Below are 14,485 nucleotides of genomic sequence, written 5' to 3' on the forward strand. Positions count from 1 at the left end.
TTGTAGTTTAAGGCCAGCCAAGACATAGAGTCCTCTTGTTTCTGATTGAAACAATTTATGAACAAACTTTCATTGGCTTAGCATCAGTATAGCGTGTTTTGTCATTTTTACAGAGGTGAATGGAACAGATGCTGCAGTTTCACCAACCACACCTTATTCAGTGAGTCCGAATGTCAACAACACTCAGGTGACACCCCCAGACAACAGTACGACAGCTGAAGGGCAGGTCCGCCTGGCCAATGGAGGAAACAGCTCCTGCTCTGGAAGAGTAGAGATCTTCCACAATGGACAGTGGGGGACGGTGTGTGACGATAACTGGGACCTGAACGATGCTCTGGTGGTGTGCAGACAGCTGGGCTGTGGCGGGGCTCGTTCTGCATTACACAATGCAGCTTTTGGACCGGGCACAGGACCCATCTGGTTGGACAATGTCCACTGTTCAGGAAACGAACTATCAATAACAGACTGCAGACATCCAGAGTTTGGGGTTCACAACTGTGCTCACAGAGAAGATGCTAGTGTTGTTTGTGAATGTAGGTTTTCTTTTATATTTTGAAATGTTTTAACGTATAACAGTTAAATAATTACATACTGAGGTGAAGGTTAATGGAGGTTCTCATTTTTGTTTTATGTGGTATTTACTAGCTCATCTCCTTTCTCACATTTTATTTGTGACCTTTTTTTTTTTAGTCCAGCGCCCTCCATTCCAGCCTTCTCATCTTATTTGTGGCCGTGATAAAATTCAAGTCGCGCTGGATGTGGCCATCATGACATCCTTTGGTTTGAACGCGTTCTCTGGAAACTTGGCAGTCCATAACTGCTCCTGGGTCAGAGTGCGTGATGGTGTAGTTTGGTATGAAGTGGATGCTCAGGAAGGTGCCTGTGGAAACACACTTAGGGTAAATATTGTACTGATTTTTTTTTCTTCTTTTTGCTATAATCCTGATTTTGAATCTTCCTCTTCTTTCAGGTCACTTAGGACTGCACTACCTCAGTGTATCACTACACTGTCTGTTGTGTTATGTTTCCGTTCAGGTTTAAGTGCAGACAGCTAGCATATTACTGTGGTTACCATAGTTTAGAAATCCCAAACTGACATTGGTTTGTTGGTTGGAGTTGAAGGTAATTATTCAAAAGTGTAAAACGTCATTGCAGCATGAAGATGTTGCAGTAAGTGATGCACAAGCTGGGGTCATGGTCTTTATCAGATCTTTCAGTATTGGACACCCTCAGTCAGGCAACTCTGCCAGTGCTGATTAGGCCTCTGCTTGTGTCCAAATAGCATGCGTGGTCCATGGTCCCAGTTCTTGAGCCACAGTGATTTTAATGCCTTTTCTGTGGCTGTCTTCACCTTGAAAGGCCCTGCATAGGGACTGGCTGGCAAATTCTCTGCAGTCAACCTCAGTGATCATATACTGTGTGACTACAGCTATGGCACTTGCCTACCAGATCTACAGCATACTTCACCATCTGATCAGTTCCAACAGGACCATTTGCCTTGCTCATCAGTACCATGTCTGGGCTGAATGTGGTCTCTGCTGTGGTGTGTGAGAACTTGAGCTGGGTCCCTAGATCAGCCTTCTGCTGCAAACCTGCAGTGGCAAGAAGCCCACTGGATTAACTTGAATATTGTCATGGCTTCTTCCCTTCAGGGAAGTCCTTTATACATTGACATGCCCCTTTACTGGAAATCAGTTAGTGATTGGATGCTTCAGGTGGAGGAGGAATAGGACATGTCTCTAAAAATCCCTGTATTCGATTCCTCTCTCCTCACATTTTTTCCTTGCATTTTCTCCTCATGTTGTAGGTGGGTGGGACTAAAAAAGGACACAAGTGTGGGAAATGTGGATGCAGTGAAAGGAATTAGGATTTATCTTTTGATATCAGAGGAGCCACCGTTGCAGTCACTATTGCAGGAAGCAGCAAATCTTCCTTTCAAAGCCCTTGACAGTAGTCAGTGGGGCCACAAGGATTGATAGAGCCAGGGCTTGATCTTCCTGTCAGCCTTGAGCTTTCTACTTCTGCCAGAAATTCCTTCAACTCCCCACTAGACACCTGGAGTCAGGAGGTACTCCATCAGGCATCGAGCAACAGTACTAAAGAATACCTTACCTTCGCTGCTAAGGAGTATGATGGTCCTGACCTGCTCAATAGTGCTTGCACCCCCTCAAGCATCTCACTTTGGCCTTATGGATCACCAGGCCACATGGATTTTTGCAGACCTCAGACATAAACTGCACTATCATATACACATTCTGCATGTAGTCTTTATACCTTTAGCTTTGGGCTTTGCCTGTATGTCACAAGGTGACATTCAGTTTACTCATAATCTTCTGTCTTTCAGACCAACAGCACACATGCCATCTACTCCAACAGTTTATTTGTCTACCCACTGAACAACACATACTTCACACCTTCTGTGAGGCTTCCTTTCTTCTGTGTGTATCCCCTCGACACAGACACCAGCCTGAATGTGGCTATCAGCCCATTCCTGCCGTAAGTAGCTTTTTATGTGACATCACTCACCATTTACAGTTTTCTCTTTATTATTAAGACATCACATAATTAAGACAAGCATGGTGAAAATGGTTCCACTCTGTGTTGTTTTACCTACTCATTTTAGTGTAAGCATGCCTGGCTGTCTGCCACAGTGTCTTTTTTTTATACTACCACTGGGATTGGCAAAATCACAACTAAAATTTTTTAGTTGACTTGTAAGACTATCATTCTAAACAACAGTGTCACATACTGTAATATACAGAAAAGTAAAACTGTATTGTTATTAGTTAACTGTTATTTATTCTGTAACAATCCAAAAGAGAGAATGGTGGACTGTATTTTTCTTGTTCTAAAGGGAGAAACGAGATCTGATTCAGTATGACAACTGGATTTGAATTGTTACTTGTTGGGCAAGGTTTGTTGTTGTTCGTTGTATAATCTGGTATCAGTCAAATTCCCAAGCATTCGCTGTAATGTAAAGCTAATCTATCTAGTTTGTCCCCTGATTATACTTTAAAGAACACAGCATTAGCACAGCATCCTCTGCAAAGGTGGCAAGGATGTACCTGAAGAAGCCTGAATGGTGGTAATACTGTAGAGCTACCTAGCACATAGTGAAAGGACCCTGTTATTTTGTCGCTTGTTGTTTGTAATGAATGTGCTCTTACAGTTTTAAAACATTTCATCCTCTCTTGTCTAGCTGCAGATGTTACAGAATTGTTTATCTTTACTGCCTAAACACCAAGTAATGTCCAGAACTTTCTGGGTTAATAAAGGAATAGTAAATCATTAACCCCCACACCCCAAAAATCCTTGAAAAAAATAATAAAAAGGATATTTTCTTGACAGATTGGCAGGTGGCCTTTCGGGTGTGGGTGAACCTGCCAGAGCATCCATGTCTCTGTTCCGCAACTCCAACTTCACTGAGGCTTATCCAGCAGGCTGGGTCAGCCTCCCAGTGGGCTCACCTCTGTTTGTGGGCATCTCTGTGGAAGAGAGAGATACAGGATTTGTAGTTGTTCTGGAGGACTGCTACTCCACTCACTCACCAAACTCTAGTGATCCAGCGCAATACTTTCTCATCCAGAATAAGTAAGTGTCCCTCTAGAGCAGTGGTTCTCAAACTGTTTTTCCTAAAGAGACTCCTGTTTTATCATTGGGTTTGCTGTCGACCCCACCCCCTTAACCTCACACACACAATTACAAACAGAAAATAGAATACTTTATTTCAAATTTCTTTTATGGATATTTCACAATTTATGTAACTTATATAACAATACAGAGACATTAAACACTATACAATGAACCCCAACAGTGAACATAATACCTGCAGTAAGTTTGTGTATGCCTAGTAGTTTGTTTATTAAAGCCTGAACATGTTATTTCTTGTGTATGCTACAATATATCAGATAATTTACCTTAGCCTATATCTAGTCTTGGAATGATGTCCGGTCCTTTCATAAGCCAAAACTGCTTGTATCCATGTGTGATGTAGAATCTCTTGAAGAGAGAATTTGACTTGATATCCATGAGCTCATCCTCAGCTTGGAGGCATTCCACATATAGTAGCACAGTATATAATAACCCTTAAAATTGTTGTTGTTGTTTTTCATAGAAATGAACCAAATGCTGAGACCAAAAAAAATAAATCTTACTCCCCCTAAAATGAAAATGGCCTGGCGCCCTCTAGTGGGGGTCGAGACCCCCAGGTTGGGAACCACTGCTTTAGAGTCTCAGTATAAGTTTTGTGGAGAATAATGAAATGGGAAAGTGTTAAATGTGTAGGTATGTGTAATTTACCTGATGACCTGCTCCATCCTCTGCTAGGTGTCCTGCTGACCGCCGACAGGTGTCAGTGGTTGAGAACGGCTCATCCCTCAAGGCTCGTTTTTCTGCCCTGTTCTTCCTGTTCCAGGGTGACTACCAAAATGTCTATCTTCACTGCAACCTAAGCTTGTGCAACCGGAGGACTCACAATTGTGTTCCAGTGAGTCACACATTTCACTGCATCTGCAGCATGTCCTTATTGAGTGCTGCTTAAGCACTGGGTTTTATGCTATTTCTTATTTTTTCACCCTGTGTAGTTTTGCTCAAGTCGGACACATCGCTCTGTTTCCCACTCTATTCCTGTGAAGCCCCTCACCATTGGTCCAATCACTTGTGAGTATGAATTACAATCTCGTTTCAGGTCTGATGTCTCTGTACAGTCATCTAAACAAAATTATTAACCATGTTTTTCTTTCTTGATCAACAGGGGACAAGTCATCAAAGGCAGCTGATGACCTACAGTAATGATGCAAACACATTCTATTTTCTGATCATTTTCTAATCAAGGTGGGGGAGTTTAATTAATAAGAAATAATAAAAAATGGTGTTACATTGTATGATTAAATCTTAGTATCCATGGTTCATTTCATTCCTTACATTTATTATTACCTTTGTAATGTTATTAAACAACAATCAAAGAAACAATAGTAGTAAAAGGTATATTTATCCTCCCTTCTGTGTATTTTTGGTGCTACCATGATCTATAAGACTTTCCTGATTAAAAAGAACTTTACAGTGTATTTCCTCTGGCTAAGTCTTGTTGTACCCGGTACTTTTTACCATACTGACTCTGAGAGACGAGGCAGTCCAAGTAACTACAAAACAGTGCTGATTTATTCCATGAACACAGGTAAAAATTAACTTTACCCGAAATGCTGGATCTTGCTGAGAATGTCATACCATATGGCTGTACAAATGCAAAAGCGTTAGGATCCAATCTCCTCAGCCAAAGACTGGGCTTCAACTCTCACCACAGGGTCTGCAGTTTTTTCCTTCACCTCCAGAAGAGCCTCTCTGACTTGCCCAGCCTGATACCTTACTGCCTCTATGCTTTTTATCCTGCTTTCCCATCTGGTCTCAGCCCATGATTTCAGAGTGATTTTCACATATTTCAAGAGGACATCCCACCTATGGGTGGAGGCTGAGAAGAGCTTGAATAACTTTGTCAAATGCCCAAAGTAGCCAAGGGCATCTGGTGAGCTTTTTGCAGCATCAGCTACTACCAGATTTAAAGTGTGGGCACCACATGGGACATAAAAAGCTCTTGAGTTCAGCTGAAGCAACTTTGCCTGAACACCTTTATTTTTTCCCTTCATATTGGCGCCGTTGTCATAGGACTGGCCTCTGCAGTCCTCAAATGGGATATTAAGTTCCTCTATTTTCATTTTTGGAAAGTTAGTACAGATAATCCTTATGACTTTGACCTTTCCTCTGGTGCTACCATGAGGTTGACGGAGTGAAATGTTTCAACAACCTTTGGCAGGAACTTGCAGGAACTAAGCAAAGCTTTGGCTGTTGATGTTAGATGCAGTTTTCATGCCTAATAAGCACAGAAGAAAACTTTTTAAATCCAGTCCTTCTGGGCAAGAAGGACTGCCCAATTCGTCTGGTGAAAGTGGAGAGTTTCTCACCAGTTGTACACATGTATACAGTTATGGTCTCTTTAGCTCAGAGAATTCACATAAAAAACACCTGGTATAGGTTTGTGGTTCTGGCTCTCATATTACTTTACATTGACTCCAAACCGAATGTAGCATGAACCCTTCTTTGCTAGTTTGGTGAATATACTGTATGTACCACCAAGACTTTATTGAATTGAGATGTTGTGCATCTCAGCACAAAGTTTTCCCTCAAGTTTAACATGTTCCATTTAAAATACCACCAGCTTGGTGTGAATAAGCATTTGTGTTGTGGGTGAAGGTCGTTGTATACCTTCTCTAGTAAACTCATAATATTCTGAGAGCGTGTCTTTGTCGTCACCTTTTGACTGACAGGCCTATAGCCCAATAAAACGGCTAGCTTGCATAGAGGGGCGGGGCACAGAGTGACCAACGTTTCCCACACGGGTTTAGTTCGAGCAGTTGGGGTCAGTTTCCGTTCGGTGGTGGTAGTTGTATGTAACAACTTTCAACTTTTCTTGTCGTCATGTCCAACAACAATGCCAGCAACAACTTAATTGTCGCTCAGAGGGCCGTGAAGCAGCTCCGGTTAGAGGCCAGTATCCGAAGAATCAAGGTAGGAACCCCTCAACCAACAGTCAAATACGGAAGACTGTGCTAAGCTACGGCTGAATGGCGGACACAAACTGTTGCAGAGGTGGACTCTCACATCATAGGTTGAGCAAAGTGATCCACAAAGTTACGTTACACCTATGACCAAACTGTTTTCTGGTTTAGTGAACCACAAGTGTTTTCCCGTGATGTAACTGCATTCACCGTCTAGAGAAATCGTAGTTGGATCGACAGAAGTGACACGTTTATTAAAGTGAAACTTCTCAGTGTTGGATATCTAATGGAAAGAGATTAACGGAGTCTCAAATGTTACATAGTATACACACCCATTCGTGTTTTGCACCGCTGCTTGAAAATCATATGCAAATAAGGGCCAGTTAGTTTATGTATGTAAATGAGAATAAGTAGGCTGGCAGCAGACAAGGTGGGGCATTGCAAATACTCTATATGTGACAGCCTGTTTGTTTTCATACACATGCCACAACCATCCAGGTGTCCCAGGCTGCTGCTGAGCTGAGGAACTTCTGTCTGCAAAATGCATCCAAGGACCCTCTCTTGGTCGGGGTCCCCTCCAGTGATAATCCTTTCAGACCCCCCAAGTCCTGCTCCCTGTTCTGAGGTGGGCCCCCCCCCCCTCACTGTGGCCTCAGCTGGGGAGTTAAAATGAACAATTAATTACACTTGGAATGAACTTAATTATGCTTTCACATTCAGTTTAGACTGAAATCAAGCTAGTAAATTCAGGCAGGTGCTCCAGAGACGCAAAGAACTTGTATAAAAGTCTAAGATTAATTGATTAGTGGATCCAAAAAATAAATAAATTCTGGAATGTATTTAATCAATTAATTAGTTATGTATCAAGTAAAAATGATGATAACTTTGATGGTTCCACATTCTCAAAGGTTAGAATTTGATGCTTTTCTTGGTCTTGCATTATTGTAAATTGACATTTACTATATAAAATAGGCTTTATTGTTTAATGAATCCCTAGCTCTGCTTAACATGATTACCATACTAGCCAAGCTGGTGTGGCTAAACTGTTATTACAAAACACAAAAAAGTGCACTGAAATTGACCCATCTGTGTCCACATCATACGGTTGTAATGGTAAACTGTAAAAGAAACTTAGGTGCTGAGCTAATGTAATAAGATTCATAGATTCATCAATCTTATTATTAAAAACATTGTACAGTATATTGTACATACATTACATGTAGGACACTGTGTGGACATGCCCCAGTTGTTGTTTACTAATTGCTGTGTAAATGATAAAGGTCTCAGACACTGCCAGGTGTTTTCACTCTCACTGACTAGACCTTTTGTTAGAGCTGTACAGGGTCACCAAACTACATGTATCAATAAGAACAGGCATTTTCCACCAGCACAAATTTTGACTTGTCACGGTAGAAACAGTTGTTATCAATAACATTAGTGCTCCAGTAAGTCAGAACAGTGTGACTGCCAGCCAGCATACACAGCACCAGGATACACAAACTGAAGCAACCATCATTAAAGATTTTCCTTTTAAATGTATTTTTATTTTTGTCTCTGTTTTTCTGTCTACAGCAGCACCCTGATTTTATCTGTCGAAGGCTTTCTTCACTTCTACTTCATGTTGTTGCAGAGCAACCAGCTCCTCTTTGGATGATGCAGCCTGGGGCTGATTGAGGGAGGGGTCCACTTATTTGCCAAAACTAATAGTATCATAAGTCCCATCTGTTACATTAAAACAGGGCCAAAAATGTTACTGACACTAACTTGACTAATGATTAAGCTGCTCTTGGTTTACTTTGGACTAAACATGCCCAGTCTCAATTTATTGACATGCCAGTGTCCATCTGCAGGCGGTGAAATTCATCCCATGTGACTGGCTTCTGCAAGTGCAACTTCCTCTTGTATTTTGTATGGCAGGTGGCGAAACAAACAATTTAAACCAAATAAGAATATGTGTTATATATACACTGTATTGCATATAATGTGTCTCTACAAAACACTAGCTGGGTATGTGGCTTACAGACATGCTGATTTAACTTTTGAGCTAAACTGATTGGTGTCTTAAACTACCCGTGTATTTGTGGCAGTGGTAAAGGTGTTAATACTACTTTGAGGTACGACGGCATGGTACAGATTTGAACCCTTTCCGTGCAGAGCACGTGATAGGTGATTAACCCTCCATCCCGTCTTTTTCTGTGTATATTTAACAGCAAGTTAAAGTTGCTTTTATTAGTCTGTATATGTCTTTAATAAAAAAAAAACAAGCACATCAAGGCCTTACGCTATTTGGATAGTGAAACCTGTTAGCAAATTGAATGTGTCTCTTTGAATACCCAAACAGAAAATGTTCCTGTCTATTCAGAACCTCCAAATATTGTTTGCATTTAATGAATCACACTGAAGTGACTTAATGTATTAATTGTTTTCCACACTGAAATCATGTTCCTATCAACTAAAACATTTACTACTGTTAGCCTGTATCTTTGATTACTCTGGGCAATCTTACAAATTAAATGACTTTATCAGACAATGAAGAATTGCTGTATGTGGTTTTTGAATATCAGTCCTTTTGTGCCAACAGCATAAGAAAACCATTTTTATTTAACATTTTTGATACCTTTTGTCTCTTAGACTTCATGACTCATAAGCCTTCAGTTTACAGATGACATAAACCCCCCATGCACGGGTGATAGGCCATGTACAAGTACATCATTCATGCAGAGTCACCCATAATGAAATGAATGGGGAGGTTATTAAAATGCCCAGTGGACTGGTGGACTGAATTTACTTAGTTATAATTTATTGATGAACAAATGACTATGGTGGACATCTAGCCATACTGTCATAAATCAACAGGATAATATGGGACAGCACTTTTAACTCACTGTAGATTCAGTCTGTCAGTGCTGAATTGTTTCAAAACAAGTGTCTGAAAAATTTCTAACACTGATTTATTGATCTTTGTTATACTGTATTTGAAAGGGGAAACGTGTATATGTTGAAAATACTCAGTCTCTGTTCCATCTATGCTCTTGAAATTCTCAGATTCCCTTGACATGTGACGGTCTCTGTAACGTCTATGCTCTCAAAATTCTCAGATTCCCTTGACATGTGACATTAGGCTGATGTGATTTGGATTTTGAGACTTAAAATTGTTTTATGCTCCATAAAACATCTCTGCTGCTCTTAAACCAACCAGATTAGCATGTAGACCTAAGTCTGCATGTATCTCGGGGATTATTGGGTTTTCTCCTCCCATTATGGATATATCTTTTTTTTTTTTAAGTTTGGTCCACAGCACCTTCAGAAACCACCTTATTTGAATGAATAACAAGACGCCTGCGGCCTCCTTTTTCTAGCCCTTTGTCACTTGTAATTAGCAGAAGTGGCATCACCTGGAAACTGAAGAGGCCACATCTATCTGAGGAAGCAGTGGTGTGCAGGTGAGTCACTAGAAACATACACATGAATTGATCCACTGTTGTCATTTGTAGTGTTCAAAGAACATAGTGCAGTGCGTAGCCGTTGTGTGATGTAGAGCAGTAACTTTAATAAGTGAGTAAACTGTCCCTTTGTTGCCAATGTGTGAATATGGCTCCCAGATGGCTTCCAGATTTGACCAGAGGGGAACTGGAAGACACCACGAGTACACAGGTACTGGTACCCACTTTCTGAAATGTGATTATCTTTACTGAGGTCATCTACAGGTCTTTGAGAGAATATATCATGGTCATCTGTAATTTCCTTGCTTCTCTTGTGTACAGACTCCACTGTGCTCAAGGATCCCAGCCCTCTGAATGAGCTCTCCGTCTCCTGGTTGGCTGACAAAAGCCAAGCAGACTCACTCAGAGTGGGTATAAATACAGTGAATTAAATCAATTATTGCTCCCAATTCTGGACAAAAAACTCAAATTTTATTTGGTAGGAGCAACTAAAGGAGATGGATGAGCATGTGGCCAGGCTTCAAGAAATGCTGAAATGCGAGCGGGCCAAAGTAAGATGAATGCCTGTGTGAGAGACACTATGGATGTTTCTCCCTGAAAACCTTCAGTGTTTCTGCTCTCAAACACATCTTTCTTCTTGCCAGTGTACCCATCTGCAGTTGCGTTGTAACCAGCAGGAGATGGAGCTGAGGCGGCGAGAGCAGCAGAACGGCAAACTGAAGGAGCGGCTGTCACAGCTGACTGACAAACACAGAGACAGAGGACCCAGTGAGGCAGAGTCACAGAATAGTCCGCACACAGAAATTTATCACATATTGAAATCTCGCCATAAATAACCACATTTCATTTTTCTGTCCAGCCATAGAGGTGTTGAACTTTCTACCTGGAGGTCGAGGCAAAAGAGAACCGCTAATCAGATCGCTCAGGTCTACTGCGAAGTAAGTTGGCTGTTGTCATTGTGTACTGTACTTTCTGATCTATGCCTTTTGTTCTCCACCTCTTTGCTCTCCCTCTTGCAGAAGAGAAGAAGCAGCACTACGTCTAATGCTAGAACGCAGAGAAGCAGAGCTCAGAGAGGCGATGAAGCTGCGCCACAGTCTCACCACTTTACTCCATGCCCTCAGGGTCAACATGGAGCAGGTGGGGAAGAGGGCCCCTTTTTTCCCCCTTTAACATTGCAGCTGGTAAAGGTGGAGCTCATGTTAACCAAGTTCTGCTTACAGTATAAACTGAATGACTTTACATACTGCTGGATAAAGTCGCATAGTTATACCCTACTGTATTTTGTATTATTAATCTGACTCTGTGAAGTAAAGTTTAATCAAGAAAATGTAGTGCAGTAAAATGCCCTATATTGCTTCTGAAGGGTAGTGAAGTCAAGTATAAAGTAACATACAGTAAAATGGAAACAGTTACTAATACCCAATTAAATATGTCAAAGAATGGATACTTCATATTCAGGTTATATGATGCTTGATATATCATTTGGTCCCAAGTGGTGTATTCAAGTAAAGTATAAATACCTCAAAATTGTACTCAAGTACAGTACTTGAGTAAATATAATTTGTTAATAACCAACACTGGTCTCTTGGCCCATAATACTTTTGCTAAACACTGGTTATTTCAACACAACAATCTCCCCACCTGATCTTTTCATTAGCTCCTGTGGAGCTTTGAGTTGTACCACATGGTCTTCATAAGTGGATGTTGCTGCAGAGTTGGGTTAAAGAGCTAAATCTGAACTTGCCCAGTTGTTATGGAATTACATAAAGTCGAGATTGAAAGTTCATTCTTGAGCTTTAAAACAGCAGGTAACAAAACAAGCCCAAACAAAGATTAAGTCCTTAATGTACTCAGAAATATGTGAATGAACATTTTCAATTTCATGACAACTAGCCAACGCCATCTCTGAGGAAGATAGTGTAGAACGAGTGAAAGGTCTAGAACAGCCACCAAAAGGACCATGTGTTGTTGTTTTAAGTACTGTTTCCAAGGTCAAGAGTGAACTCTTGACCTTGAAAGTTTGTAATGCTGAACCACAAATACATATGCAATGTAACAAATGAGTAACCTTTTAAAGAGCCTGTCAGACATGGCGGATGCTCAGGATGAGGAACGAAATGAAGAAAACGGGTTGGATCAAGTAGAGGTGACGCTTGGTGACCATGTGACAGGAGGAGTGGTTCAAAGTTGGAGGCAGGTGCAGAGGAGACTGGGTGACATCTTTTCTGAAGGCAAACACACACTTTGAGTTGTATTTTATAAGAAGTATATAGCAAGCTTTGATTTTTGCCAAACCACTGATAAATTCTGGCCTAAAGAATACAACTGGTATGTGGTCTCTGACTGTGTAGGCCACACTGGTGTAGGTACCGACCATGACAAACTACTGGCTCAACTCGAAACCGAACTGAAGGAGAGTCGACAGCTTGTCCAGTTACAACAGCAGCTTCTACAGGTATGATAGTGTGTGTGCTGTGCACGCACTTTCTCATGTGAACTTGTGCCAGTATCAAACTTAAAAATACTCTCTGGGTTCTGTCTGTAGGATAGCCTTACTTCACCTGTCCCTCCTGAGCTGGCTGATTCCTACTTTCTGGAGGAGTGGGAGCACCTTCAGGTGCGGGCAGCAGAGCTTGAGCATCAGAGGCGGACTTTTGAAAGGGAGAGGAAGTCCTTCACTGACGCTGCTCTCCGACTGGGCCATGAGGTGAGAAGAAAATGAGGCAAGGGCTGATGTTTGTAAAGGGATGGATTAGTTTGTCATATGTTGTAGTGCCTGCTGAAATGAACATATAGATAATACAAACAAATGAATAAAATGTGACTAAAGGATGTAGCAGTTCTTGTGTGTGTGTGTGTGGGGGGGGACTGTAATTGAGGCAACCCTGTACTTAAAGATCAAATTGTGCACTTAACAGTAGTGGTTTAAGTGTTGCATATTGCTATGGAAATTAATTTAGCCATGTCTACAGCGCCGCAGTTTTGAGCAACAGAAGGCCGCTCTTGTGAAGCACCAGTTCCTGTGTGACTCACCCGTGTTTGGTAAAGGAGCACCGAGCAGCAACAGGAGAGAGAGCACTGCCCTCAGTGAGTCTGCAGTTCAATTAAAGGGTCATCTGTTTTTAATGCAGTGAAATAATGTCACTCCAAAAGCCATAAGCATCTTGTGTGTTTGACTCCAGATTCCTCAGGCTTGGGGCCCACCAGCATATCTGGCTGTCTTCCCATTAGCCCATCGTCCGCTGGGTCGGGGACCGCTGCTGCTGCTTCTGGATCACATCAGGGAAGAGTCCAAGTTCAAACTCCCAGCACTCCAGAGCTCTACGCTGCCCTCAAGCTGTCATACAACTGCAGAAAGACACCGTCATATAGCAGATGCAGTACATCCAATCTCAATAGTAGTATATAAATTCAAAGAATTTAGTGCAATGCTATGTAGAGTAACCAGGTCATGACTATATTCAGCAGAAACTGGTATCATATAGGATAAATGTTAGTTCTATTCTTAGCTCGGGTTTTCCATAAAATCTATTTCTTATATCTTTACATGCACAGAAACATTAGCTGTGAATCACCAGTACTCTCCTGTGGTCCCTGATTATTATAGGTCACTCTATTTAATGAGAACGATCTGGCTTTGTGTACACCGGTGCAAAATAAACATAGCTAGGTGACATTGTATCTTTGACTAGCTTTTTATTTTCTCTTCACGTTACTGCTGCTGTTACTTTGCCATCTGTCCTTCCTGTTCTTCAACAGAGCCACAGAGGTTGATCACAGAGCCACAGAGGTTGATCAGCAGTTGGAGACATGGGATGTTGGTGCAGACAGGATGGTGCACACACCACAGGCTCCACACTTAGACTGGTCATTTTAATACAGATTTTGTTGCCACAGTAGATGGCAATTTAAAAGCCTATTGTAACTTACAGTATTTTGTTGTTTTTAAAATAATAAAGATACATCAGTATATTCTCCTACTTTTATTTTTCCATTTTGACATGACACACTGTTTGACTACAATGAAAATGGATTTTGCCTGTGGCAATCGAATAATGCCAATAGAACTGTCTTTCCTAAATTGGCTAATATGAATGGTGGCATTTTATCTTCTCCCTGTGGTCTCTTCACTTGAACTGTTTGTCTATGAGGAGAATTACCAGATTACTTTGACACACCCATATGTTGCTTCTATGCAAACTAAAGAAGTCAGTTTTATAAATTGTGCAATGTTACAGGCTGTCACATGTTAAATGGTTCAGATGTAACACTGGAAATCTTCAACTGTATTGCTGCTGGGTTTTTTTTTTTTTTTTTTTAAACTTTTGGGACCCGGTACTTTTGACCATGCTAACTCTGAGAGACGAGGCAGTCCAAGTAGCTTTAAAACAGTGCTGATTTATTCAATGAACAGGTAAAAATTAACATTACACACTCAGGTATCTTGCACCTCCAACATGCACGCAGGCAGCTGAAAGATGAAAGACC

At 41.2% G+C, this 14,485-nt stretch overlaps 3 protein-coding genes across 6 annotated transcripts in view; all 3 read left to right on the forward strand.

Annotated features, from left to right (window-relative positions):
- The window catches only part of LOC109957957 (uromodulin-like), a 7,951-nt gene extending 3,160 nt beyond the window's left edge, over positions 1 to 4,791 (forward strand). The window contains exons 2-8 of the mRNA XM_020596218.1: positions 114 to 533; positions 691 to 899; positions 2,345 to 2,496; positions 3,349 to 3,591; positions 4,327 to 4,486; positions 4,584 to 4,659; positions 4,754 to 4,791. Coding sequence (XP_020451874.1) covers positions 114 to 533; positions 691 to 899; positions 2,345 to 2,496; positions 3,349 to 3,591; positions 4,327 to 4,486; positions 4,584 to 4,659; positions 4,754 to 4,791 — 1,298 coding nt within the window. The remainder of the gene's footprint in view (positions 1 to 113; positions 534 to 690; positions 900 to 2,344; positions 2,497 to 3,348; positions 3,592 to 4,326; positions 4,487 to 4,583; positions 4,660 to 4,753) is intronic.
- A 1,559-nt stretch (positions 4,792 to 6,350) lies between these two features.
- Positions 6,351 to 9,088, forward strand: LOC109957807 (guanine nucleotide-binding protein G(I)/G(S)/G(O) subunit gamma-10). 2 transcript variants are annotated; one of them, XM_020595974.1, is made up of 3 exons: positions 6,351 to 6,561; positions 7,050 to 7,176; positions 8,127 to 9,088. In XM_020595974.1, exons 1-2 carry the CDS (start codon positions 6,472 to 6,474, stop codon positions 7,173 to 7,175), a joined length of 216 nt encoding a protein of 71 aa, XP_020451630.1. In that variant the 5' UTR covers positions 6,351 to 6,471; the 3' UTR covers position 7,176; positions 8,127 to 9,088. The 2 variants fall into 2 exon arrangements, with proteins under 2 accessions (XP_020451630.1, XP_020451628.1); XM_020595972.1 differs by having other exon boundaries at positions 6,352 to 6,561; positions 8,124 to 9,088.
- An 812-nt stretch (positions 9,089 to 9,900) lies between these two features.
- LOC109957923 (afadin- and alpha-actinin-binding protein) lies at positions 9,901 to 13,969 on the forward strand. 3 transcript variants are annotated; one of them, XM_020596172.1, is made up of 13 exons: positions 9,901 to 9,994; positions 10,154 to 10,205; positions 10,316 to 10,401; positions 10,477 to 10,545; positions 10,639 to 10,762; positions 10,854 to 10,932; positions 11,014 to 11,134; positions 12,075 to 12,228; positions 12,349 to 12,452; positions 12,543 to 12,704; positions 12,970 to 13,084; positions 13,180 to 13,352; positions 13,758 to 13,969. In XM_020596172.1, exons 2-13 carry the CDS (start codon positions 10,154 to 10,156, stop codon positions 13,872 to 13,874), a joined length of 1,356 nt encoding a protein of 451 aa, XP_020451828.1. In that variant the 5' UTR covers positions 9,901 to 9,994; the 3' UTR covers positions 13,875 to 13,969. The 3 variants fall into 3 exon arrangements, with proteins under 3 accessions (XP_020451828.1, XP_020451827.1, XP_020451829.1); XM_020596171.1 differs by lacking the exon at positions 9,901 to 9,994 and having other exon boundaries at positions 10,001 to 10,205; positions 13,180 to 13,348; positions 13,754 to 13,969; XM_020596173.1 differs by lacking the exon at positions 9,901 to 9,994 and having other exon boundaries at positions 10,001 to 10,205; positions 13,180 to 13,347; positions 13,757 to 13,834.
- Positions 13,970 to 14,485: the final 516 nt, after the last annotated feature.

The sequence above is a fragment of the Monopterus albus genome, unplaced genomic scaffold, assembly GCF_001952655.1.
Source record: "Monopterus albus unplaced genomic scaffold, M_albus_1.0 scaffold29.1, whole genome shotgun sequence".
Lineage (NCBI taxonomy): Eukaryota > Metazoa > Chordata > Actinopteri > Synbranchiformes > Synbranchidae > Monopterus > Monopterus albus.